Consider the following 27,733-nt stretch of genomic DNA (forward strand, 5'->3'; position numbering starts at 1 on the left):
GGGACCACCGAGGGAGCGTTTTACAGGAACGGGTCTGCATAAAGCATCACTGTGAGAACCAGCAAAATAAGCATGTGTCATTAAACCCCATTCGTTGCAAAATACAACAATGCAGATAAGCCCGAATGCAACTATTCAAGCTGTTGGCGTAATCTTGGAAAATCATTAAAAATTTCACAAATGGCCTCCATGCTGCCATTCAAAAAAGGCAATTTTAAAAGTATTGCCAGAAGCGTGCTCTGGTGAATAGCAGCTGTTCGTGGGTAAAGAATTATCTCCACTTGATGCCTTTCCAAAAGCTCCTCGCTGAAGCACTAAGCAAAACTGCTCTCTTTCCCACCTGTAGGCCCACTCAGTGGTAGAACAAAAAGAGCGAGGCGTCAGCATCGCCATCAGGCAGCAAGGATGAATAACTTAGCGGAAAGCAAACAATACGTGCAGAGAAAACAATACGTGTTGGCCTATTCCGTGTCCTTGTCTGGAACCAATGATTCGTGCGTGAATCTGGGGTGGGGTCCAAGGCTCTAGTGGCAGATTGGTCTTGCACGTGATATATCAAATTATTAATAATTAAGGAGCTCCACTGAGTCAATTGGAACACTGCAAATGGGGAAAAAAGTGGGACAGAAAAGATCAAACAAATTTGGAAAGGGGAAAGCATTATTGGACAGAAGCAATAACAGTTCATCAACATATTATAATGCTTCTTCTTCTTCTTCTTTTCGTTCAGGTCACATCTGCCCTCGAATGGGGTTTGTGACTTGGCAAATTTTTTTCCCATCATTTCCATCCAGCAGGAGTCATCAGTGAGCTGAGAGATCTGCTGAGCGGTGAATGTGGTGATTTCTCGTACTTTGCATCATGTTAAAAATGACAATACAGAAGAGTACCAGCCGAAAGTTTGTCACTGCTGATGATGCTGAAAATTACGCACAGATCTTCATAAACCACCGTTTAGAGGCCATTTTTCCCCGCAAAGCGGGGATTGGCCTTTTCGGGGACCGTGGTAGTTGTTGTTTTTTGGTCCCCTACAGATCTTCATAGGCCACGCTAATATGCGTGCAACAATTTTTTCTGCCACTTCATTCTTAAAAGGCACGCATAAAAATCGAACAACATGCTTGTACGTCCAGGCTTTCCGCATACAGAGGTCTCCGCATCTCAATGTCTTAGTGTACAGATCAGCATGGCAAGTAAACTTCCACGCACAATTGTGGGAGTTGGTCTAACTGGTGATACAATTGGCTAACATAAACAAGAAACACCTCTGCAAAAGCAGGATGGTACAAAGTGCAAAAGAAAGGACGACATGCAAACAACATCACCCGCACACCTCCTCACAATCCCAATTCCTCGGTGCCACACCTGCTCACAGGCGCACAAACTGCGCCTTCAACAAACAAACCTCATTGGAATTTCATTGGAATCTCCCGCGATGAAGCTAACTCCGAGGGCCTTTCACTCACTCAGCGCAGGCAGGTAGGTCGTCTTTCTGTCTTCTACCGACTCCTATCTGGCCTTGCTCCCCCAGCTCTATCTGTGCTCTGTCCCCCAAATATACCTACAGGTTGCACAAGATCTACCAGCAACCCTCTGATGGTTAAACTGCCAAAATCAAGACTCTCTGCTCACCTTCACTCCTTTTTTCTCCCGCCTCTGGAACAAACTCCCTCACTCTCTTCAATCCCACTCCTCCCTCCAGGTCTTTAAAACAGCTGTTCACCACCATCTCTTATCTTCCCCCATCCAAAACCTTGATCTTTTCTACCCCCGTTAATGTTTTTTTTTTTTTTTTTTTTTTTTTGTATACAAGATCGAGGCTCGTGAAAGAGCGAACATTAATCACACAGAAAGACAAACAGACACACAAAACAAATAACATCGGGAGCGGTAGACAAGATGGGGAGAGAGGGGGAAGGACACAAACACAACATTTGAGAGCAGGGACCGAGAGACATGGAGACATCGAGAGAACTGTGGGAGGGAGAGGGCTTTGGGGGGAAGGCATGGGAAGGGGGGGGGGGGGTGGGAGAGGTATAAAACGTATGGACACTGCCAAGACTTCCAGGAAAGAAGTTGGAATTTCAAACAAGGTGGATCTGGGGTGAATTAGTGGGGGTAGAAAAGATCAAGGTTTTGGATAGGGGAAGATAAGAGATGGTGGTGAACAGCTGTTTTGAAGACCTGGAGGGAGGAGTGTGATTGAAGTGAGTATGGGAGTTTGTTCCAGAGGCGGGAGAAAAGAGGAATGAAAGAGTGAAGGTGAGCAGAGAGCCGAGATTTCGGCAGTTTAACCATCAGAGGGTGGCTGGCAGATCTTGTGCGACCTGTAGGAATATTTGGGGGACAGAGCACAGAGAGAGCTGGGGGAGCAAGGCCGGAGAGGAGTCGGTAGAAGACAGAAAGACCACCTACCTGCCTGCGGTGAGTGAGTGAAAGGCCCTCAGAGATAGCTTCATCGCGTGAGATTCCAATGATTCTGAAAGCTTTGGATTCAACAGCGTGAAGCCGAGCCAGGTGTGAGGCAGGAGTACCAGCCCATAGGGGAGAACAGTATTCCATTGAGCTGCGGATGAAAGCCTTGTATGTGGTGAGGAGCTCAGGTGTGCCTAGGAAGGACTTCGCACGACGGAGGATGCCCAGTCGGCGACTGGCTTTGGAGGCCAGCTTGGAAATGTGGTTTTCCCAAGAAAGATCATGGCAGATGGTGAGACCCAAAAGCTTGAGCGACAGAACTTCTTGGAGAGGATTGTTGAGAAAGTAGATGGGAGGGTTGTCCAGTCGATCTTTTCGGAGAGACATAGTAAGAGTGTGAGATTTGTCAGGATTGAAAGACATGTTCCACATGTTTGACCAGTCTGTGATTTTGTCCAGGTCTTCAGAGAGTGAGGAGGCTGCAGACTGCCGATCTGAGGGAAGAGGAATGGAGCGGCAGAGAGTGGAGTCATCAGCAAAGAGATACAGAGGATTTTACAGAGAGTCGGAGAGATCATTGATAAAGACCAGAAAAAGCACAGGGCCCAGCACACTGCCTTGGGGAACTCCAGCCTGAACGGGAAGGGGAGATGAGAGAAATCCATTCAGGGCCACACGTTGACTACGACCAGAGAGGAAGTCCGCAAGCCATGCATGGAGATTTCCATGGATACCATAGGAGGAGAGTTTGGTGAGCAGAGCTGGGTGCCAGACCGTATCGAAGGCACGTGATATGTCAAGGGAGACAGCTCTGATTTCCTGTTTGGCATTGAGGACCTCCATCCATTGTTGAGACAGCAGAAGCAGCATGTCCAGAGTAGAGTGACCTGGTCTGAAACCAAATTGATGATCAGAGATCAAGCCATTGGAGAAGAGGAAAGATTTCATATCCGAAGCAATGATGGATTCCATGACTTTGCTGATAATTGGGAGCAGGCTGATTGGTCTGTAGTTGCAAGGATCTGTTTTTGCACCTTTTTTGTGTAAAGCGGTAATGTTTGCTGATTTCCAGGATGCTGGCAGATGACCTTGAGCAAAAGATAGGGTGAAAAGAACAGAGAGAAGGTGAGATAGAGCGGCAGAGCAGGATTTTAGGACCCGTGGGCTGATGCCATCTGGTCCAGTTGCAGAATCAGAGTCGAGGTTTGACAAAAACTCCTCCACCTTGTCAGGAGAGAATGTCACAGAGTCCAGGAGCAGTTTGGTTCGACTGGGAAAGGTGGGAACAGAGAGAGATGGGTTTGGGACTAAGGATTTTGAGGCAAACACAGAGTTGAGGCATTCGGCTTTGTCACGTGCGATGTCAACTGTGTGGCCATTTGAGGTGAGGGAGGGGATGGAGGGGGAACAAACACCAGAAACGGATTTGACCAGACGCCACCAGGATTTGGAGGAAGGAGACAGGTTTGAGAGTTCATTCTTGAGTGAGGAGAGATAGTGCTTCCTGGCACTCCTGAGGGTAGACACACACTTGTTCCGAGCTTGGTGGAAGGAACTGAGATTTCCTTCAGTTGGATTAGCCTTCCAAGAGGCAAAGGCAAGTTGTTTCAGGGCAACTGCCTCACCACAAGATTCAGTGTACCATGGACGGGAGGAAGGGTAAGACAACTGAAGGCGAGATGGGATAAATCTGTGCATGAGAGAGATCAGTTTGCTTTGGAAGAATTCCCAGGAAGAATTGATGTCAGAGGCAGTGGAGATGGGAGACCAATCCAGACGATTGATGGCTGCTTGAAGACCGTCCCAGTCGGCCTGAGTGAAATGCCAGACTCGTCGACGCTGAGGAGGCTCTCTGAGAATGGCCAGAGAGATGTCCACTTTGACAAGCACATGATCAGAAGAACCGATTGGAGCAGAAGAAGAGCAGCAGACATTAGCAGGGAAGTTAGTCATAACCAAGTCTAGAAGAGAAGATACTCCATTGGCTGAGATCCGGGTCGGGAAATTGACAGATTGTGTCAATCCCAGTGAGTCACAGAAGTCCTTTGCTGAGGTGCCATGACTGGTGAGAGAGGAACCCACACCCAACCAGGTGGCATGATGACAATTGAAGTCACCACATATGAGGAAGAGAGAGTTGGGATGAGTGGATAGAAGTTGGTCCATGTTGTCAGACAGTGAAATGTAGATGGAGTCATCACTGTTTGGGGGACGGTACAGAACACATATGAACAAAAGGTGGGAGCGGAGAGGAAGCCGTAGCCAGAGGTACTCCTGGGGGTGAGGAGGAGAGAGGGCAGTGCAAGGAGAGTGAGGAAGAGAGTTTTTGATAAAGATAGCCACCCCACCACCAGGCCGAGGCTCAGGTCTATCATACCGGAGGAGGGAGTAACCAGGAAGAGATATTAAGGAATCAGAGACATCTTGAAGGAGGAAAGTCTCTGTTAAGCAGATCAAGTCTGGATTGTCAGAAGCAACCTGTATGGAGAGATCAGTCAGGTTTGAGCGAAGGCCCCGGATGTTTGAGGTCCATACCGTTAATGAAGAGAGAGGGGGAGCATCGGGTACAGGACAGGGGAGGGGAGGAGTAGGGTAAGATGAAGGATGAGAGGGGGAGGTAGGGAGAGCAGTTGTTAGTGTGTCAGCGATTGCAGAAGAGTTCCAAGAAACGGAAGGATGAGGAGGATGAAAGGTTTGAAGGTGAAGGGATGAGGCACAGTGAGGGGTTGTTTGAGGGGGGGCAGAGGAAAGAAGAAGGTTGGGGGGGGTGGAGGTATGAGATAGAAGGGAGACGAAGTGGGGAGGAGGCAGCTTTGAGGAGGAGGGGAGAGGAGGGAGAATTGGAGAGGAATGGTATGGGGGGAGATTTGAATGGGAGGGGTTGGGGGGGAGTTTTGAAGGGGAGGAGTGAGGGGGGAGTTTAGGAGGGGAAGGGCAAGGGGGGAGTTCAGGAGTGGAAGGGCAAGGGGGGAGTTCAGGAGTGGAGGGGTAGGGGGGGAGTTTAAGAGTGGCGGGGCAAGGGGGGAGTTTAAGAGTGTAGGTGCAAGGGGAGGGATTTGGATGGGAGGGGCAAGAGGGGAGTTTAGAAAGTGGATGATTAATGAAAGACGAACATTGAAAACAAATTGGGTTTGTTGTGATTTTCAAGTTAGCAATCCGGTTCAGAATGATGGAGGAGGGATGGAATGAATGTGAATTTAGACCATGTAGTGAGGGAGACGTATAAGATATTGAATTTCTTTTTTTTGAGGTGGAATGAGTTGGAGAGGAAATTGAGAAAAGCCTTTTAAATAGGAAGAAAAACAGCGTGTTGTAAAATACCACTGAGTAAAACACTGAAGGGGAAAGGTTATACATATTTAAATAATATTTAAACAGAACCGTGAACAATCTTATGTGCACAAAAATACCAACGGGGGGAGAGCCGAGAGGGACCACCACGAGTCATGTGAAGGGCAAACGGTGGATGGCAAGGAGTTAATGGGGGCGGGGCGAACAGCACACCTGGACAGAAAATACAGGATGAGTCAACAGTTCACGTGGAGAAAGGAAAATAAATGTTTTTGGTTTTTTTTTTGTTTGTTTGGTTTTTGGGGGTGGGGGGGGGGGGGGGGGAGGTGGGGATTTAGAACGTTAGACAGAGTATTATGTTCAGGGTAGAAGGGAAAAAAACTAAGAGCAAAGCAAAACACGATTAAGATAACAAACACCGACGGGGGTACAACTACAAGGCCGCACACGAGGAGCAGAACGCGATTAAATAATTACAAGTTACAGGAAATTCAAACCAAAAGTAACTATAATCAAAACAATAACGCATGGACGATAAAATAACGAGTTGAAATTTGACAATCTATCTGGGGAAATGGGGGAGAAACACGTGGTCGAAGAACGAACGAACGAACGAATAAGAATGAATAAACGAATGAGAACAGAGAAGGAAATGTTTTTTTTTTTGATTTTTTTGAGTTGTGATTTACACAAGGAAGAGGTAGAGGGCTATGGGGTGAAAAGATTGGGAAAACAGAGAACGAAAGTTATTGGATCACAAAAACACGGACCGCTGAGAGAAAAACAAAGCCTCAAGGTTGTACAGTGTTCACTGTACAACTACAAGGCCTCAAAACACGACCCGAATTAACACGATTATCAATACAGGTATGAAAGATTTGCACCGAAAATCTTCGTCGGGAGACAATATATACACCATAAAATAAATAGTTATAACGAAAATACAAATGGGAACAATTACTTAACTTCGATTTCGATGGATAGCATGGAGAGCTGAGAATAAACGAACCCTCGCCAGCAAGACCGGAAACGGAAACCAAGGAGTGGAGGAGGATGCACTCAGTGGGGCAATTCACCCCAGAACTGCGTTAATTCACTTTTTTTTTTTGAAATCACGACTTCTTTCTTTCCTAGATGTTCTAGCAGTGTCCATGTGTTTTATACCTCTCCCACCCAGGGATCTCCCGATGTCCCTGTTCTCTGCTGTTGTACTTGTGTGCTTCCTTCGCTCTCCCCATCTTGTCTCCCGCTCCCTTTATTGTATGGTTTGTGTGTCCGTTTGTCCTTTTTTGTGATTGATGTGAGCTTTTTCACGACGCTCGATCTTGTATACAAAAAAAAAAAAAAAATACAAAAACAAACAAACCCTTGACCACACACTATCCAGGCAGTCGAGGCAGGAGGGTGCAGAAATATGTCACGCCCTGGAGCTCCATAGGCGCAGTTGTTCTTGCGCAACCATAAAACGTCAAGTCACGCCAATTGCAAACTCGGATTAAGTAGACAATCAATAACGAGGGCCTGCTGGAGGGTTAAGATGCTCATTCTCACTTCTTGCCTTGGAACATGACCGGAAGACGATTGCAAAGGCGAGGAATAAAGGCCTGTGGAAATCTGTGGGTTATGGATAAACCGCCGCATGAGACTACGTCAGCTTTTTCCCCTCATTACAAAATGTGTAGATTATCTCTGGGTTTTTTTTCGACAGGGTCTAAGGCTCATAGAGGAGTGAGAACAAATTGCACGTGATCATGCAGACAAACATGCACGATAACACACTGGACTTGACTCGAGACAAATACAACCACTAAGCTTCGGGGAAGTGATGTCTGCCCTCCCCAGATCACTCTAGGTACCAGCAACGCCATCGTTCTTATGACCTCGCTTTTCTCTCCGCACTCAGTGGGGCAATCAAGGAGGAATTTCTTCCTCACCATGGATGCCAACCTATATAGCTGTTTGTCCATATGCCAGCCTATAGCTAAAGGCTGGCATATGGACAAATAGTCTGTATGCCAACCTATAGGTAAAGCACACACAGGCCCAGATGCCCAGATGCCAGCAAGCCCAGATGCACACACAGCATTTCAGTGCCACAGATTTTTGTACCCCATCATGGCCAGGGGTGGATCCAGGAGGGACTGGGGGGGAGGGAGGGTGCAACCTTCCCTAAACCCCTCCCTTCAAAGGTAATCTTTTTTTTTTTTTCATATGTATTGAGGTGTATATAACCGAAGATGTGGTCTCGGAATGTGGGATCACCCGACATTCCTCAGACCACAGCTGTTGTTGACCGCAGTGTTCAGCATGGAACGGATTTGTACGATTCAATTTGTTCCCATGGTGGTTAATTGGTGATTCACAAAATTACCGGAACCATTTGTCATCGGAGAAGCTTTTCTCCGAACCATTCACGAACCAAGAAGTGGAATGCTTTCCGAAATATCAGATAATCCAGAGGCCCTACCATTCTGTTTGAATTCGGCACTCAATCTGTGTTTTCAAGACTCAAGAACATGCTTTTTGACCGTAGGAAATTCTCCAGGGTATACAATGAGCCTCAAAGAGTCCCACGCCTCACTCTGCTCGGAAAAATTGTGTTTTTTTTTTGGTTTTTTTTGTATACTGAATCGAGGCTCGTGAAAGAGCTAACATTTATTTCACAAACAAATCAACCAGACAAACAAAATATACAAAAGAGGGAGCGGAAGCCAAGATGGGGAGAGAAGGGGAAGCACACAACCACAACATTTGAGAGCAGGGAGAAGTGTGGGAGGGAGAGGGCTTGGGGGCAGGAGGCGTGGGAAGGGGAGGGGGGTGGGGGGGGGGGGGGGAGAGGTATAAAACACATGGGGACCGAAATTAGCAGGGGTAGAAAAGATCAAGTTTTCCGATGCAATGTAAATTTTTTGCACCCCACCTAACCTAAAAATCATAGACCCGTGCCGGAAAGGATTCCTAGTGAATTCAAATCAGCATGTATCATCTGCTACACAAACACTACACTTTTGCATGATGAACAAAAAAAGGTTTTTTAATAAAGGCAGTCAGGTAAAACGATTACGCAAATCAGCACTCCGACTCAGACGTGTGTCACCCAATGGCCTAACTGCACATCATGCGCTACCTTATATTAGTTTGGACTGATCGTTTCACCGAGTGGGCCGCTTTAAGTGAAATACATCACGAGGAGCAACGTTAATATTAAAATCCTCCACCTCTCCAAAAACACACCCATGCTCTTGCTAACCACCTTACCGCCGCCATCTTAACCCATTCTCCCACCCAAATCACAAAACATAGTGAACCTGGTCTGATCAACCTTTATAGACTCCATACTATACAACTCGATACTTACCGAGCTGCTTGACTAAGTTGCTGTAGATGGAGTCGATCCGACGCATGGTTTTGACAAGGTCCTTTCGCTTGAATTTAATCTCCACTGTACCTTCAGCTTCCAAGACACCTCCCCTGGCAGAATTGATAACAATGGATCAGCAACAACAAAAAAGAATACCAGGGTAGTCCCAATGGGAGAATATTATCCATGTATCCATTGATAGATTACTTGATTAACCATCTCTAAATCGTCTGAACCAAAGAACCTTTTCCAACACTACCTATAATAAAGCATACCTGCTCTCAGGGTCTGCATACATCTCCATGTGTGCAGGGTTGATGGTCTGATCAATGACAACCCATGAGCCACCACGAAGCTCGGCATGTGGGGGGATGTACACCATGACAGGCTGTCGGTACTCACGCAGCCCATCGACTATCATGGCACCAAATTTGAGTACCTGGTCGTACATGTCTGAATGGTACACACGCGCAGCAAAGCCCTGACTAGTGTTCAGAAATCATGTGGTTAAAATAACTGCCAAATAAGTTATATAGTTTAACATTTAAAAACTGCTATCAAGTGTCGTCTCTTCAAATAAATTACCAAGCAAGCAGGATTACCATGGCAGTGGAATTACTCGCCAAATACGTCTCACTAGTTCGCAGCAAAACGAAGAAATTTAAGTGATTTCAGCTGTCCAACAAACCATTGCACTGGGCACACAGTCGAGAGCATACCTCCACCAGGCTGCACAGTTTACGTTTTGTATCCCACTGATAGGCCAGATCTGGAGTCAGACCTGAACCAAAATGCAATCAATTCGTCCTTGGTACACACCAAACCTGTCTCCCGAATTTCATCCGCATCCATCCACAACTTTGATACATCATGCTATATTATTGTTTTTGGCCCCATATCTCAATGGTCAAGAATCACTTTAAAATGTATCATATCCAGATCTTCACCAAAATCGAATCAATTCGTCCTTGGTAAACACCAAACCTGTCTCCCAAATTTCATCCAAATCCGTCCATTGATTTTTGATGAGATATCCTGCTCACAGACAGATAAACAGACAAATAGGGGACAACCTTTAGAAGCCATTTTCTCCGCAGAGCGGGGGTTGGCCTTTTTCGGGCATAGTGGTCCCCTTTTTGAAGCAATGTTTTACGGCCGGATGCTCTTCCTGCCGCCAACCCTGTTGGTCGCCTCTTGCGACACGCAGGGAATTACCAGCAAGCTGGTACTCAATTTGCCGACCTCGGAGGGATGACAGGCTGAGTCAACCCGCCTGGCGTGAATTCAGTGATCGACCGGGATTCGAACCCAGGATCCTCGGATCCCAAGCCGGCACCCTAACCGCTAAGCCAACACCAGGCTAGACAAATAGGGATGAAAACATAACCTCCGATATGAACATAAATATCCAGAACGGCACTCGGTAGAAAGCACACCCTCGCCAGGCTGAACAGTTTATGTTTTGTATCAGCACACCACACACCTATGAAAGGACACCGATGAACAGTTGATTATACAATGGATACATTGATAGGCCGGATCTGGATTCGGACTTTTTTTTTTTGGATGCAGCATCGAGGCTCGTGAAATTGCTCACATTTATCACACAAAAAAATCAAACTGACACACAAAGTATATAATAAGGGGAGTGGTAGACAAGATGGGGAGAGAATGGGAAGCACACAAACACAACATTTGAGAGCAGGGACATCGGGAGATCTGTGGAGCAGTATTCCATTGAGCTGCGGACGAAAGCCTTGTATGTGGTGCGGAGCTCAGGTGTGCCAAGGAAGGACTTCGTACGACGGAGGATGCCCAGTCGGCGACTGGCTTTGGAGGCCAGATTTGAAATGTGGTTTTCCCAGGAAACATCATGGCAGATAGTGAGACCCAAAAGCTTGAGTGACAGAAGCAGCTCTGTAACTACATCTACTGTCATGAACTTGTTTATAGTTGGGTTAATCTTGATTGGCTGACCCATTTGTTGTCAGCAGCCAAGTGAGTGAGGTCACATGATCGGAATTATAAGAGGAATAATTTTCCAGAGGAGGGAGACGTGGAAAGAGAGGTCTGGCCTGGGCTCGAACCTGGACTGGGCCTGTAAGGACTTGGCGACAGCTGATTGTTTCAAAGGATTGAGGACTGCAGACCTGTGAATGAAACTAGTACGGTGAATTGGTGGTGAATGCTCTGGTGGTGGTTCGGTGTTTTCCTGAACGGATGTTTTCGTCGACCCACTTTTGTCTATATTCTATGTTCCCACAGGCTTACCACCAGAAAACCAGAGACCCAACCCGGGTGTAACACCCTGGAAGGGCTTCCTCATCATCTGGCGCATAATCTTGGATCCCCTTCTCTGCTAGTTCATGACTGGAGCTGAACCAAGCACAGCATTCTGGGAGGCCATTCCAAGGCCACGAGTTTTCACAATTGGTGCCATCTCGAACACTCCTTGTTTGTCTGTGGAGTTACCTGAATCCCCTTGCCCCTTTATTTTACTGTAGGCCAATCATCTGCGACATCCCATCCTGATTATACTTTCCACATCTTCTTTCTTTGCCTTTCTACACAGAAGGCCACACTCAGTTTTTGGACTTGACCCTTCCCATGTGGCGTTAATTAAAAAAATCTCCTGTGGTAATACGTCGTCTGTGGTAAAACGTCGCCTGTTATACCTGAGTGGTAAGGTGAATCTCTTTATATTAAAAGTTGCTTCCTGAGAAAATATTGAAAAATGAACACCGACAGCAATGTTACGGGACAAACCGTGCTAATGTCAAGTACAACTCACCCTTCATACCACCAGAGAAGCCTCGCCAGTTTGCAAACACCATGAGGGGGAGGCCTTCTCGGTTAAAGTCCTTGATGGCCTGAGCAGTCTTGAACGCTGAATCTGGAAACCATACTTGGCCTGCTTGTTGAGTAATCTATTTAAAATAAAATAAATATGAAAAGGGCATCACCAATAAATGTCGGGTTTGTATAATCACACGTGCTCTGCAATTGAATAACAAGGCTTTTGATGAACGTTCTATTGTATTCATTGTAATTGTACTATTGTACTTACTTTTTCCACATGCGAAATTTGCATTTATGTTTATTTAAATTATACAATGGACTACAAAATGTAAATGTTTCATGATAGTTGTTATATTATATCACCTTTATCTATCAATATTGTTGAAATGAAGATCAAATAGCTGTATGTTGAAATATGTTGAAAAAGTCAAAACTTTAAATGGCGTGTACTTACTTTTTCACATGACTGTATATTAACAATCTCAATAACTTTATACAATTCAACTCTAGGCTGTAGCATTCGATTCTGCTCGCGTTTCTCATTCCACGAGTATCGATGATAAAATTGTTACCAATTACAATCAAAAGTAGCATTTTAAAGTTGCTGTGTGGTTTAAAGACATCCACCGAGTAGTGGTTTTTCCGTACCGTTTCAGACAGGAACATGGCAGAAACGAGTCAGCATAACCAAAAACACAATGTACAAAATTGTATATGGCTCGTCGTTTCAACTCAGCAAGCCTCGGGCCAAAGCAGGTGCACACTGAGGAGGCAATTGCTTAAATCCATGGAGCTTGTGGAACCTCACCAAAAATAAAATATCAATATGGTGGGTATTCCTGCAGCCAAACATGTCTGCAGATCTTAGTTTGCAGGACTTTGAAAAATAAAGCTACATCATTATGAGCTTTGACTTCTCCACAAGACTGTGGAAGAAGATCAAGCTACTCACACGTCATTTGCTCAAGACATGCTGGACATCATTGAATAAGATGACAATTTTCTTAATCATGGCTCCTTCAGTAAGGAGACAAATCTTCATCTTGATGGCAACGTGCACAAGCATAATTGTGGGGTTTATGAGGATGTCTCGTTAAGTGTTTTCACCAATACCAAGGAGGATGACAAGGTGGCCATAACTCAAAGACTCGCAGTGCCTGATGAGCAGGATTGAAATTCGCCTTAGGAAGGAAATTTGGCTCAGACCACAAGGTCATCACTGCAGACATAGTAGTAGTACACATACCCATGGGTGAGAAGGAAGATAAACTCGCAAGGGATGCAATATCTATTGGACATCTTCAGGGGGAGCCAAGTGACATCATGGCTGAAATGAGGCAACTAGCAAGGGACAATATGGAGCCATGGATAAAACTGGTAGACCATGAGATTGCAAAAAAAACAAGAATGATTAAAAAAAAAATTATCGATCAATTTATACCGAGATGACACTCAAGAAATTTCATACTGATCGGATCAAGCTTTCTACATGTCGATTTATGATGTCATAACGAAAGCACCTATGACCCCATCATTAACATCTTCTATTTCCCATGCGGAGTACTTTACAATGAGCCATCTTTCTCTTTTTTTTCCATGGAGCGGTTACGGAGCTATAGAAATGCAAAGTTTTTCGGTTTTTGCAATATGGCACACGCACAACGTGACGTATGACGTCATAATTATCATAAAAAATTCTACAGGAGAGTCACTCCTATGGTGAAAATTGCGTCCATTGGATCAACGGTTGCAGAGAAAACAAATTTTAAAGGGAATAAACCTGCAAAATGCCGACAGAAGGGACATACATACATCGGACGGACAGACAAACGTTATTCCAGACGGCATCAATAGAGTATTGCTCAACCCTTTGAGCTGGCACCTGCCTCAACTTGATTCCCTGGAGACCAAGGGGGTTCAAACTCATTGGAATCTCCTGCAATGAAGCCAAATATCTGGGCCTGCTATTCCCCACATTGCGGACAAGTCAGTGGCCTCTTCGTATTCTTCCACCTCCTTTCTGGTCTTGCAATGTCTGACCTTTCGATGCTGCCCTGCTCCCCCTACTCCCCTAAGTTTATGCAGGGCACACACTGGCTGCCAGTAACCCACTTTTGGTAAAACTCCCAAAATCCAGAATCACTGCTAACCTGCACTAATTTGTTCCTCTTTTCTCTCATCTATGGAACCAACTTGCTCAGTCTGTTCAATGTCATTCGTCCTTCCAGGGCAAGAAAGCTTTTCACCCTCACCTCAGGACATCCACCATCTATACTAACAATCATTTCCACCCTCATTAATCCTCTCCAAGCCCAACCCCCTTCCTTTCCAGATTATGTGTATTGCCCTCATTCTGTCTCTTCCTCTCTGTCTCTGTGTCTCTCTCTTTGTCTCTGTGTGTCTCTCTTCCTCTCTCTCTCTTCCTCCCTGACTTTTCCTCGCTCTCCCTCCTCCCTCCCTTTCCCTCGCTCTCCCTTCCTTCCTCCCGCTCTCCCTCCTCCCTCTCCTACTCCCCCTCGCTCTCCTTTCCTCCCTCCCTCTCTTTCTCTCGCTCTCCCTCCTCCCTCTCATACTCCTCCTCTCTTTTCCTCGCTCTCCCGCCTCCCTCACTCTCCCTTCCCCCCCTTTCCCTCGTTCTCCCTTCCTCCCTCCCTCCCTTTCCCTCGCTCTCCCTTCCTCCCTCCCTTTCCCTCACTCTCCCTCCTCCCTCTCCTACTCTCTCCCTCCTCCCTCTGCTACTCTCTCCCTCCCTCCCCCCCCCCTCTCTCTCTCTCTCTCTCTTTCTCCCTCCCTTTCCCTCACTCTCCCTCCTCCCTCTCCTACTCCCCCTCGCTCTCCTTTCCTCCCTCCCTCTCTTTCTCTCGCTCTCCCTCCTCCCTCTCATACTCCTCCTCTCTTTTCCTCGCTCTCCCGCCTCCCTCACTCTCCCTTCCCCCCCTTTCCCTCGTTCTCCCTTCCTCCCTCCCTCCCTTTCCCTCGCTCTCCCTTCCTCCCTCCCTTTCCCTCGCTCTCCCTTCCTCCCTCCCTTTCCCTCACTCTCCCTCCTCCCTCTCCTACTCTCTCCCTCCCTCCCCCCCCTCTCTCTCTCTCTTTCTCCCTCCCTTTCCCTCACTCTCCCTCCTCCCTCTCCTGCTCTCTCTCTCTCCCCCACCCTCCCTTCCCTCTCATGCGCCCCCTGCTGGCTGTCGCTGTGTTTGGGTGTGGCAAGATGGCGGCTGTGCATGTGTGGTGAGGTACGAGCTGCTCTGACTTTCGATCTTTCTATCCCTTTTTCTCGTCGTTTTCACATTTTCTTTTCCATTTTTTGTTTATCTTCACATTGTCTACTCTCCATCTGCCCCACCACTGTCTTTTGTCTGCATCTGAAAACTTGGAGGCAATAAATTTTGGCCACTCCTTTTCCTCTTCCAGTGATAACCATAAAACCTTGTCGATTCAGTATCCCAAAAAACAAAAAAAAAAAAAAAACTCCAATCTTTAAAAGTTATTTTTCCCTCCTTATCTACCCCAGCACCTTTTAAGTGGTCTGCAGTCCTGCCACACTCTGCTCCTTTCTCCCCAAATTGGGGATGGTATCATAAAAATCCTGTGCCAAAACAGGCTGGTAATGATCCCCAATGGAGAATCGCACATTGGAAAATACCGACAAACTCTTATTCATCGCTTTTCACAAGCGATAAGTGATCAGTGTCCCTTTTGTGGACAGAGTGAAACCTTGTCCCATGCATATATTCGATGCAATCGTTTAAACTCCTCTTTTTATTTTCTTGAAAGTGCTATATGCACCTCATTCCCTTGGTTTTGAGTTTTCCAATTTTCATTTTAGGTCCAAGCGGCCCCTTTAACATCCAAGCAACAATTCTTGCAAACTTTTTCATTTCCCAAGCAAAATTGGCAATTTATAAAACTAGGAAATCAAAGATAAAGAATGATTTGTACAGTACAGATACTGTAGCAATGTTCAGAGCACTTTGTGAAAACCACGGATAAAACTTGATTTTCACTGTTACTCGCTTTCCAGCCAACTTGAACTCTTTGAAAGAATGTGGTGTATAAATGATGATTTTTGTAAAATATCTGATGGCCGCTTGGTGCTTTCCCTCTAGTCTTTGCTAAATATCTTTTGTGCTTTTTTTGGTAGTTAAACGTTTTGTTGGTTTTGGTTTCCCCTACGGTAAAATTGTATGTAACTAGTTTGTCTCTTTTGGTTTTGACTGTATGGAATCTTTATTTTATACTTTTGTAATAAAAGGACATAAAAGTCAAGTCTCTCTCCCCTCCCCTCCCCCCCACCCCCCTCTTCCCCCGTCTTCTCTTCTTTTTCTCTTTTTCTCTCTCTTTTTCTCTTCTCTTCTCTTTTTCTCTTCTCTTCTCTTTTTCTCTTCTCTTCACTTTTTCTCTTCTCTTTTTCTCTTCTCCTCTCTCTCTCTCCTTCCCCTCTCTCTCTCTCCTTCCCCTCTCTCTCCTTCCCCTCTCTCTCCTTCCCCTCTCTCTCTCTCCTTCCCCTCTCTCTCTCCTTCCCCTCTCTCTCTCCTTCCCCTCTCTCTCTCCTTCCCCTCTCTCTCTCCTTCCCCTCTCTCTCTCCTTCCCCTCTCTCTCTCCTTCCCCTCTCTCTCTCCTTACCCTCTCTCTCCTTCCCCTCTCTCTCCTTTCTCTCTCTTTCCTTTCTTTCTTTCTTTCTTTCTTTCTCACTCTCTCTCTCTCTCTCTCTCTCTCTCTCTCTCTCTCTCTCTCTCTCTCTCCTTCCTCTCTCTATCCTTTCCCTCTCTCTCCTTTCCCTCTCTCTCGCCCCCTGTTGGTCGTTGGAGAGTTGGGTGTGCGTGTGGTATCATGGTGGCTGTGCGTGTTGACCCGCGAGTTCTCTGTCATGTTGGTTGTTTTTCCTATTCCCCATTTCACTCCCTTGTGTCCTTGTTTATGCTTTTAAAGTTTCCCCTGTGTGTCCTTTTCTTTGTTGAGATGAGAAAGAGGGAGAGAGCACACACGGTAGGTGGTGTTCGGTTGCCTCTTTCGAACCTCCGGGTTTGAGGCCTGGCCTCCATTTTGCCATGTTTTCCTAGTCCAGGCAGTGGTGTTTAGCTGCTGTAAACGTTTCTTCGACTTAGTCCATTGGTTTTGGTTTTACCTCCACTTGCCGGTGGTGCTTGTGGTTGGTATCGTTTTGTTGATTTCTCACCTTTTATTTATTTAATTTACGTTCGCTATGGCAAACGATTGTTTGAGGAATAGCTTGTACGAGTCGCTCACTCGCAAGCATGGGCTGGTGTGCGACCCTCCGATCGAGGTAAAGATAGAACAAGTGCTTCTCGCAATCGGAAAGAGCATCAGCTCGCATAATATCCGTGCAGCCTCTCGAACGAACAAGAAGGTGGTTGTGTTTGTATCGGAGGTGCACATGGTGAACTCCGTTGTGGAGCAAGGCCTTCTCAAAGAACCCGACCTGTTTCTAGTGGTTTCCCCATTAGATACACCTGCGGTGTGGGTCTATGTGTCTAATGTGCCTCCCTTTGTGAAATGTGAGGACTTGTGTGCTCAATTGAGCAAGTTCGGTACGATTGTATCAAAAGTGACAATGGTGCCGATACACTCGGCAAGGGGTGAATTTCGGCACGTGATGACTTTTAAAAGAGTCGTTTACATGATATTGCCTGAAAATGAGCAAAAGCGAAATGTAGTTTTGCATGCAAAGATTAATGGCCATACTTATAGAATGTATGCCTCCACGGACGTCATGGCATGCTATGGGTGTGGAGCTTACGGACATGCAAAGAGTTCCTGTCCCGGTTTGGTGAGATCATTGGAAAATCGAGACCAGGTGATTGCAGATTCTCCTCCCTCCCCACCTAATGGGGTAGATGATATGGTAGACTCCTCCCCATGACCCAATGGGTGAACAGGAAACAGTAGACCACTCCTCCCTACCTGCTGGTGTGACAAAAGTGGTTGATCCCTCTCCTACTGTACAGGACTGTACGGATGACAACATGGAAGGGTTCGTAACAGTGTCTCGTAAAAAAGGACATAAACGTTCATGTCCCGTCGTGAAGGATGCAAGCACAGTACAAAGTAAGGTACTTGTTGTGTCAAATGTGTCGCCGAGCTTGCAAGATGGAGCTTGTGTAGAGAATCCCTGTTTGGGATTTGCAAACTGAACCGGCACCGAGTTTAAATCTGAGCAATTCGTTTGCACCACTTGCTGAACTGTTTGAGGGTTCTGCGTGTGATATAGACATTGAGAATCGTTGTGCCTCTCAGGAGGACACAAGTGGTGATATTGATAACCCTGTTTTACATGACATTAATGTAATGGTCACAGAGGTGGGCACAGGGATGGCCGGGTGTAATGACAAAACAGACAAGTCGGACAGCCACTCAGAGGACAACTGTAAGCCTACACTTCTGGAACAAAATAAAAGGGATGATAAGAAGGAAGCTGCATATGACGATGAGCAGCTAAACAGGAATGAAAACGATATCCATGTTTCTGATCCTGGTGAGATTTGTGCCTCAGAAATAAGTTTGCATCTGGAAGAGAATGACAGAGATGATGCGTTTGATTTTGATGAACCCTCCTCTACCCTGTCAATTAGTGGGGTTTTTTTGCCCAAGAGGATGAGGATGGGGACACTGTAGTTACAGAAGATGAAATTATAAAACTCTTAGATGAAACCTTCAGGAAAAGGCATGTTAGAATTTAGGATTCTTTCCCAAACCTACATGCTTTTCTAAAAACTTCCAGAAACATGATTCGTGAACCCCAGCAAGTTGGGATCTCAGAACCTCAATTTCAGCGGTTGAGGAAGTGTGCCACTAAGGCAGGAAAAGAACTCCAAGAGGAGGAAAATTAATAAAGAATAAATGAAGGTAACGTCTCAACATAAATGGAGGCCACAGCTGTATGCGGCGTCTAGAGGTGTTACAACTATTTGAGAAAGAAAAGATTGACATTTTCATGTTACAAGAGACACACATCAACCAATCTTGTGAAGACGAGTGGCGCAGAATGTTTAAAGGGTGCCATGTTTTCTCCAGTGCGGTTGAAGAAGCTAAAGCGGGGATGTCAATAATCTTGCATCCTCGCCTTCAACCATCTGAGATTCACTATAGAGAGTTTTGTAAGGGTTTCTTGATGGTGGTGTATTTTATTAGCAGCAATCAAAAGGTTAGCATTATTAATGTGTATTGCCCCAGTGACAGCGCTGGAAGGGCTCTATTTCTTCCAAAGTTAGCGGATTGCTTAAGCACTGTTGATTTGACTTGTTTAATTTGTATGGGGGGAGACTATAATTGCACACTCAACCCTCGACTGGACAGGAACACCCCTGAGCCACATCCACCCAGTGCAAAGTCCTTGGCACAACTTGTGAAAAAATACAAACTTAGAGATGTATGGCGATTACAAAATCCAAACACCCGTCAATATACATGGGTGTGCTGTGCAAAAAAACAGTTAACCATGGGTCGACTGGACAGATTGTACGTGAACCAAGGAATGGTGAATCTGGTTAAGAGAACATGTGTAACTCCATCTGGCTTTTCTGATCACCATATGATTGCAATGGAATGTATGTTACCCTATCATTGCTGTAAGAGTGTACACTGGAATTTCAATGTGAAATTGTTACAAGATGAACATTTTAAAAATGCCTTCAGACTGGTATGGGAAGGATTAGAAAAGAAAAAGTGTTCCTATGTCAATATGCGACAGTGGTGGGACTGTACCAAGTCACAAATTCGGATTTTCTGCCAACAATATTGCTCGTATGCCACTAGTAATACGTCTGGGTTGATAAGTGCTCTAAAAGCAGATGTACTTAAATATGAACAAGAAGCTGGAACATCTTGAGGAAGTGACCAATATCAGCAGCTGATAGAAAAAAAGACCCTGCTGGCCGAACTGGTCAAAGAGCGTGCGGCGGGAGCAATGATTCACCTGCGGATGAGCATAATACACCTCGAGACTCCAAACAAAGATTTCTTCAAAATGCAGAAGGCTGCCAACACTTCTCGGCAGATTCAGAGTCTATGCTCTTCCGACGGTGTTCTGACTTGCCAGAGTGACATTAAACAATCACTACAAGAGTTTTACTCAAACTTGTTTACTCCAAGAACGGTGGATAAAACGACGGCAAATGAGATGATTGAACTTCTCCCATCTCTTTCAGAAGAGCAGTAACTTCAACTGGAATGTGACATTTCTCTTGAGGAGCTCACTGCAGCAGTAAAACAACTTGAAGACGGCAAGGCCCCCGGAATTGACGGACTTCCTGCTGAATTTTACAAAGTGTTTTGGAATGTTCTGGGTCCTGCTCTAATTGAGACTTTTCATGAGAGCCTAAATCAGGGGGAATTGCCCCTTATCTGCAGGAGAGCTGTCTTATGTCTTCTTCCCAAGAAAAGGGATTTGCAGCAGATTACAAACTGGCAGCCTGTGTCATTGTTAAATACTGACTATAAGATTGTGTCAAAAGTGCTTGCAATGCGTCTTAAAAAGGTCATCTCGTTCTTAGTTGGGAATGACCAAACGTATTGCATACCTGAACGATCCATGTATGACAGTATTTTCTTGGTTCGAGACTTGATTACTATCGGTCAAACTGCATCTCATGGTTTTGGGTTATTACTCCTTGATCAGGAGAAAGCTTTTGACAGTGTGGATCACTCATTTTTGTTTGCAGTTCTTACTAAAGCAGGATTTGGAGAAATATTCATTTCTTGAATAAAACTTTTATACAACAATGTATCATGCCTGCTAAAAGTAAATAACAGTCTGTGTCATCCTTTCCCCTTTCAGCGTGGCATCCGTCAGGGTTGACCACTGTCAGGCATGTTGTACAAACTGTCCATCGAACCTTTACTTGCTCTCCTTCATACCACCTTATCTGGTTTGTCCTTGTCAAACAATTCCAAAATTGTTACGTCAGCATATGCAGATGACCTGTGTGTTGTGGTAAAAACCAGGAAGATGTTTTTGAGCTATCCCGTTGTTTGCCAAATTTGAACTTGCTTTATCAGCAAGAGTAAATTGGGACAAGAGTGTAGCTCTTTCTCTGTACCCAGATACCCTATCTGTGTCAGTCTTCACACACTGTTCCCCCAACTCTTCCAGGAGGAATATTATGGAAAACGGATGGGTTTAAATACTTAGGCATCCATTTGGGAACTACAAGCTATATGCAGAAAACTGGGATGGTTTCCTCGATAACATTAAGCAGAAACTATCAAAGTGGAAAGGGATGCTCCCTGTCTTGTCAATTAAGGCACGGGTAACGATTATAAACAACCTGGTGTTTCCAATCGTATGGCATAAGATCATTGCACTCCAGCCTCCTCAAGCTCTGATCACCAACATTCAGAGGGGTCTAGTTGACTTTTTCTGGGGAGGCCACCACTGGCTTAAGCCAGATGTGTTGTGCAGATCACGTAATTCAGGTGGTCAAAACCTTGTGCACATCCCTAGTCGAATAATGGCTTTTCGGCTAATGACAATAAAACATCTACTATACAGCGAGGTTGTGCCCTGGCGTTCTCTCACGAATACCTTGCTCAGGCAAGTAGGTGGAATGGACGATGACCGGGAACTTTTCCTTATGGACTTGAAGCAGATCGATAGAGCTTCATCGGTCTCTCCTGAATGCCTGGCAAGCTCTAGGAATGCAGCGGTTGGAGATCTCTTATGATCCCAGGAAGTTTGTGCATGAGCCATTGTTCCAAAAATCATTATTCGCTGAAATATCTACCAGCCGAGCTTTTATGGAATATTTTATGACTAATGGGATTAATAAAGTGCGAGATCTTATGGAGCTATCCTTGAAGTGATGGTTGCCTGCCAGCTCTGTTTCTGGAAAAATTGGCTTGCATTCAATTAGAATAGCGAGCAGGGTCAGGTTTTCCAGTTGCCTCTCTCTACATTTTGGCCCCCTTCTTGCTGTGTTTGAGCTTGTATTCAATTTGTTCACCTCTTATGTCCTCCTCCCTCTCCCTGTAATTTCATTCATTCTTGCTCTGAGTGACTGTCTATAATATTCCTCTACTCTGCTGTTGGTGTGTTTCCCCCATTTCTGGTCTATTTTGTGTTGTTCTCTCTTCTACAAGCCTTGACTTTGTTTCCAACAAAAAGAAAAGCTGGTATTAATTATTTAATACCCCGACAGCAGACAAGAAACCTACACACATTTATTGGACAAGTAAACAGAAGACAAACAAGCGTTACGCCTAGGTCCCCCGTCGGTGAAGTGATGTGAGTTGACAAAGTGGAAGACGCAGAAAACATGCTATGATATGATATTTCGCTCACAAGGTTCAGACATATATGGAGGCGGCCATCTTGTATTTTGACGTGGCGACCCAATTTTCAATAGCGTTCTTCCTTATGCCTAGATACACCCACACACCAGATTAGAAGTTGGTACTTCGCTTATTTTTCAAGATATTCATCTCACAAGGTTCAGACATACATGGCGGCGGCCATCTTGGATTTTGACGTGGCGACACAATTTTCAATAGTGTTCTTCCTTATGCCGAGATACACCCACACACCAGATTAGAAGTTGGTACTTCGCTTATTTTTCAAGATATTCATCTCACAAGGTTCAGACCTACATGGCATCAGACATACATGGAGGCGGCCATCTTGGATTTTGACGTGGGTTGCACCCACACACCAAATTCGAATGCGGTCCTTCGCTTACGCATGCACGCACGCAAACACGCACGCCCGCACACACGCACGCATGGACGGACGGAAGGACACACGGACGGCGGGGAAAACCATAGTCCCTGCAAACACCAATTATATTGTGTGGACAGTCAGGCTATGAACCAATATACCTGCGCTTCGGATTCTGGGTTTGCTGGATCAGCTGGAACCATGAGCTCAACACTCCGTGTCTCCACTGCCACCACACCCACAGGAAGGCCACCAAGTCTACAGAGATTTCAGAATTCAATCGGTAACTCAAAACTAACCCAGTTTAAGTCTAACAGCAAACAGCCATGAATATATCAACAAGGGAACTGTGTTGGGAGCAAAAATGAAACAACACGTCCAAGCACAGCGGCAGCATAGGAGCTCCAATCAGAAATCCCTTTACTGAAAAGTAAAACAGTTTGAAACATCCCTGCAAATAGGGCCTGGTTTTCTCTGACACAAGTTTGAAAGTCATCCAAAACTGTTTACTACTCTCATGAATATTGTTTGACGATCCAACAATTGCAATATCTCTCATCCTTTAAAGTTGAAAATTAGAAATTAAAACTTTAAAAAACATTTCGATAAATTTCAGGAAGCAGGAATTTAACAATCAAACAACAACAACAACGACGACAACAACAACAGAAGATATACAGTATAATGTTTTCATGAAGTAATTTGGGGTGTTGCAATAAAATGTTTGTTTTTTTAAAGGGATGCACCAGGTGCTGCTTTAACGTTAACTATATACTGTTATTAAAGGACAAAGCATCATTTCATATATTTGATAAAATGCAAGGCCGCTGTTGCTGGGAAAAAAAAATAATTAACATCCTTTTCTCTCCCTGGACAGGAATATATATATAATGTTGCGGATATGGGATTTGGCCTCCATCCATATCCGTTTGTAAATATTCCCCTATTTCCCCAATACTTCCCAACTATCCCCAATCCCCCATTCCCTAGTCCCATTTTCTGTAAACAACACTCTGTAGAACCGACCTTCCCCTATTTCCCCCATTAAATGTCGCACCCAGGTTCACCGCATCTCACGTAGACAACTATAGGACATCTTGCTAGTTATTCTTAGTCTATGTCAGTTAAGGACTCGTTTCCATTAATTCTGACTCCTCGTTGCACCAGAATGTGATTGTATGGCACCGTTAGAAAGTTTAGGACCTCCCAATACCTCCCCGCAGCTCTTCCTCATGGTACAACAACAACAACAACAACAACAACAACAACAGCGGCGGCGGCGCGGGGAGTGTGCGTCCTCACTCCGGCTTGGTTAGCCGCCATTGAACATGTGCTCCGACGGGGTTACCACGCAGGGGCTCGCTGTCAGCTCCTCGTCAAGGGCGGAGCCCGGTAACCCCCTGCACCCAATAGAAGTGGCGGACCGATTCCATCTGGGGCGGAGCTAACGAGCCGAGGGCGTGTCACTCCCCGCTGGACATGCGCAGGAAGAGGGAGGTGACGTCAGATGCGCCCCCAGCTTGGAGAGAGAAGACGCCACCTCCAAGCGCTGAATACCTCCCCGCATCTCTGGACCGGACCGCGTTTGATTCTGCCCCTGAGCCAAGGTGCACCTTGTGCTATCGACTGCCTGCCCTTCCTTGCCATCAATCCCTGTGTAAGTCAGTCTTGTCCCGTTTGTCTGTGGTCTGTCGGGGATAAGATAAGACTGTGTCTAAGTGCCCATCTTTTCTGTGCTTTACCTCTTACCGTGTAATCTACCCGTTTCTGCATCACCAATATTATATCCTCCTCCGGAGGTCTTGAGAACTGTACCCCTTGTGTCGTTGCATTTATCCCAGCCGTTGTGTCCTTTCCTTCATTGATTTAGCGTAGCGCGATTCGGCCAATGTTCGAGTGTAAAAGTGTTCGGTGTTCGGCCAACGTTCGGCCAACGAAAAAAAGTGTTCGGCCAACGGCGAAATTTGATTGTGTTTTACAAAAATAAAAACCCCAATTTTGAAAGTCGCGCTATGGCAGATCAAGACGGCTGGGTTCCGGTAGAGGAGAGTGAGGCAGGGTCGATCCAGGACCAAATTGAGGGACAAGAGGAGAGCGAAGCAGTGAGGGTGGCAGGTTCGCAAAATAGCGTCGTCGCGCACGAGGTTACGGGCGCGCAAAATGGCGCCTCGCACATGGCCACGGCGACCGCGCCCGCGACCGTAGTAGCGCCACCGGTGGATTTGAACCTTTTTTTTATGCAAATGAAGGCCCTTATGGGCAAGAATAATGAAGAAATGGAAAACAGAATGATGGGGGCCCTTATGGGACAAATGGGAGACCAAATTGGAGGTTTGAAAAACAGTATGGGGGCCAATAGCCAACGGTTAGAACAAAGGATGGGGTCCAATAGCGAGAAATTGAGGGAGGACATGGGGGCCCAGATCGGAGGGTTAGGGAGTAGAATAGAGGGATTAGACAATAGATTAGGGGAAATACAGGAGGGGTTAATGGGGGTAGAAAACAGAATGACCGCTCAAGAGAATCAAATGGAAGGGATGCAAAAGGGGTTAGAGGGGTTAGAAAACAGTATGGAAGGCAAATTGAGGGACATGAGGGACCAAGCGGAAAGGGAAGTTAAACAAATGGGGCAGCAGATAGAGGGGGTCAGAATGGGGGTAGAAACTAAATTGGATGCTCACAGGGAGGAAATGGAGCAGATGAGGGTGGCATCTGGGCAGAAGATGCAAGTGATGGGAGAAGAGATCAGAAGAGGTGTGAGTGAGGAGGTCGGAGGAGTGCGCGAGGAGGTGAGGCACTGTAAGGAGCGCATGGAGAAGGAGGTGAGAAAGGGGACTGTAAAATTGCAAGGTGGTATAGAGGAGTTGACGCTGGGAGTAGAACAACTGACAGTGGGACAAAAGGAGTTGGGGGACCAGGTAAAGAAGAACACAGCGGTAATAGAGGGTTTAAAATCGACACAGAAGGAGATGAAAAAGGACGTAGGGGTAATTAAAAAAGAGTGTCAGACGGTACATGAGGACCTGACGAGGAAAATGGACAAGGTGGTAGAGGTGATGGAGGTTAAAGAGCGGGAGGTGCGGGAGCACATAGGAAAAAATAAAGTGGAGTTAGAGGAAGAACTTAAAGGGGCGCACGAGGAGATGAAGGAGGTGAAGCAGAAATTAGAAGAAGTGGAAGAAGGGGTGAGCGAAATTAAGAAGCGACGGAGAGAGGATAAGAAAGAGATAAAGGAGGAAGTAAAAGAATTGGTCCAAAGTCTGTGTTCGGATCGTGATGATGTGCTCATTAACCGGATGAGGGATTCGCAGGTGATGGAGGAGAAGCGAAGAGAAAGAGGACCCGGTGTAAGTGGTGACCAATATGGTCGTGCGTATGATGCGCCAGGTGATTTAATAAGCTTGGGGGTCGAGATAGACCCGGATGTTCGTGAGAGGCCAAGAGTGAGGTGTATGGCTGGTCCGGAGGGTATGGAACGAGAGGTGCGAGGTGTGGGTGAGCAAGGTTGTGGTGGTATGGAATGGGTAGCGGGTTGCGGAAGTGTGACCCATGCATCGACACCAACAGGGGTAGTTGTTAGAGGGACAGGGGACGCACGAGAGCCCCTTGGGGGTAATGTACCGTGGGGGCCCGGCCGGTTCGGCCCCGCGCTGACCCCGCAAGGGGCGACGCACGGGGTCCGGCAGGCGGGCAACGACTCGCATACGAGGTGGTCCCACAAGGTCCCACTCGCGCCGTATGACGGTGGGTAAGGGTGGCATCCCTGCCACCCTTCCCATAAGGGGGGCAAGGGAGCTATAGATTATGGGGTGATGGCAGTGAAAACTAGCCCGGGTGGGTTAGGTTATATTGTTAGGGATCTAGCGAAGATGACATTAGGTAACGTTAAGGTTAGATAGTGACTGATACCTGTAGTGGGGATGCAGGTAGTTTAGTGTGGATGATAATGACGAGGGAGCGCAATAGTTTAAAGGGACGACTGGGAAGCGCAAGTTTCAGAGGGGAGTAGTTAGATGAGATGATGCTGTGTGAGAACTGGACAGGTGTGTGGAGCAGTGTATGAGTAGTGAGTGTTGTGGATCAGCGCGAATGCACTTGGGGGAGAGAAGGGTGCAGGTGGCACCAGGTGTGAGAGCACCGGTGTGCAAGTACAGGTGTGTGGAATACATGGAGTATTGGAATGGATGGTCGTGGAGTGAGTATGGTGGAAATTGTGGAGTGGAGTGGATGGTGCGAAGGTGTGAATGGGGGAAGAGTGGACCCCCCATCACGGATACCCGGGGCGGGTAGTGTAAGTGTTAGGTAGAGGGTATAGGTAAATTGTGGTTGGATATTGGCATTTGTGGTGCGGTTGCAGAATGGTATTGTGGATGGGTGCATTAGTGTTGTGGAAATGGCTGGGCGTGTAGCCTGTTAGTGTGTGTAGTTGGTTTGGGCACTCCACCACTGTGAGGATGTCGGCCAGGTGAGGCCGCAGGTGGGCTCTGGGAGCCGTTAGTGTCAGTGGGTGCCTGAGGATCCCGGGTGTGGATCGGGCAGCCCGTGCCAGAGAGGGCACTGAGGGGGTGAGAGGGCGAGAGGGCCTTCCCCAGTTAGTTAGGTTAGGGTGAGGAGCAGGTAAGCTCGGGTGGCAACTACAGTGGTGGAGGTGTGCAGGTGGGTAGACCTGCTGGGAGAGCTACACGTCACAGCCCAGAAATTGTGCGAAGGCACCGGGAGATGAATCGGGGGAGTGAGACCCCAAATTGAGAGGCACCACAGTTTGGTCAATGGGAATTGGTTTTTAGAACCCATAGTGTAAGTTGGCCAATGGATTGGCAGGGAAAGACCCCGGGTAATGTAAAGTTGTTAAAGTCATTTAGGAAATAGTTAGGATTGATGAACCTGTCGCACCATACGCAGCCACTTACCTGAGGTGATGATGATGACTCCACACCTGTGTTTTCTTTGTTCTGTGTTGCAGGAAATGAGAATTGCTGTGTGGATTGGTGAGACGCATCACGACGTGGATGAGACATTGGGGTGATTCCATCTCTCCCTCCTTAGGAGGGACTGATGATGAATTGGTGATGGCAAATTTTGCTGTTGAGTTGGAGATGGCAAATTGTGATGAGAGTTGGAAATGGCAAATTTGATTGGTTAGGAGGGAGAGAAGACGAATTTGGTTTATGGGAGGAACGGGGAAGACAGTAGGGACG

The 27,733-nt window shown here is 46.3% G+C and overlaps 1 protein-coding gene across 4 annotated transcripts in view; it reads right to left on the reverse strand.

Annotated features, from left to right (window-relative positions):
* LOC137439654 (acetyl-CoA carboxylase) overlaps positions 1-27,733 on the reverse strand; it is a 280,655-nt gene that overhangs the window by 17,826 nt on the left and 235,096 nt on the right. For all 4 annotated transcript variants that reach the window (XM_078768288.1, XM_068135620.2, XM_078768287.1 and 1 more), the window contains 4 exons: positions 22,697-22,793; positions 11,859-11,994; positions 9,343-9,520; positions 9,065-9,177 (listed from right to left, as the gene is read on the reverse strand). In XM_078768288.1, coding sequence (XP_078624414.1) covers positions 9,065-9,177; positions 9,343-9,520; positions 11,859-11,994; positions 22,697-22,793 — 524 coding nt within the window. The remainder of the gene's footprint in view (positions 1-9,064; positions 9,178-9,342; positions 9,521-11,858; positions 11,995-22,696; positions 22,794-27,733) is intronic.

The sequence above is a fragment of the Myxine glutinosa genome, chromosome 14 (genome assembly GCF_964187855.1).
Source record: "Myxine glutinosa chromosome 14, kmMyxGlut1.1, whole genome shotgun sequence".
Lineage (NCBI taxonomy): Eukaryota > Metazoa > Chordata > Myxini > Myxiniformes > Myxinidae > Myxine > Myxine glutinosa.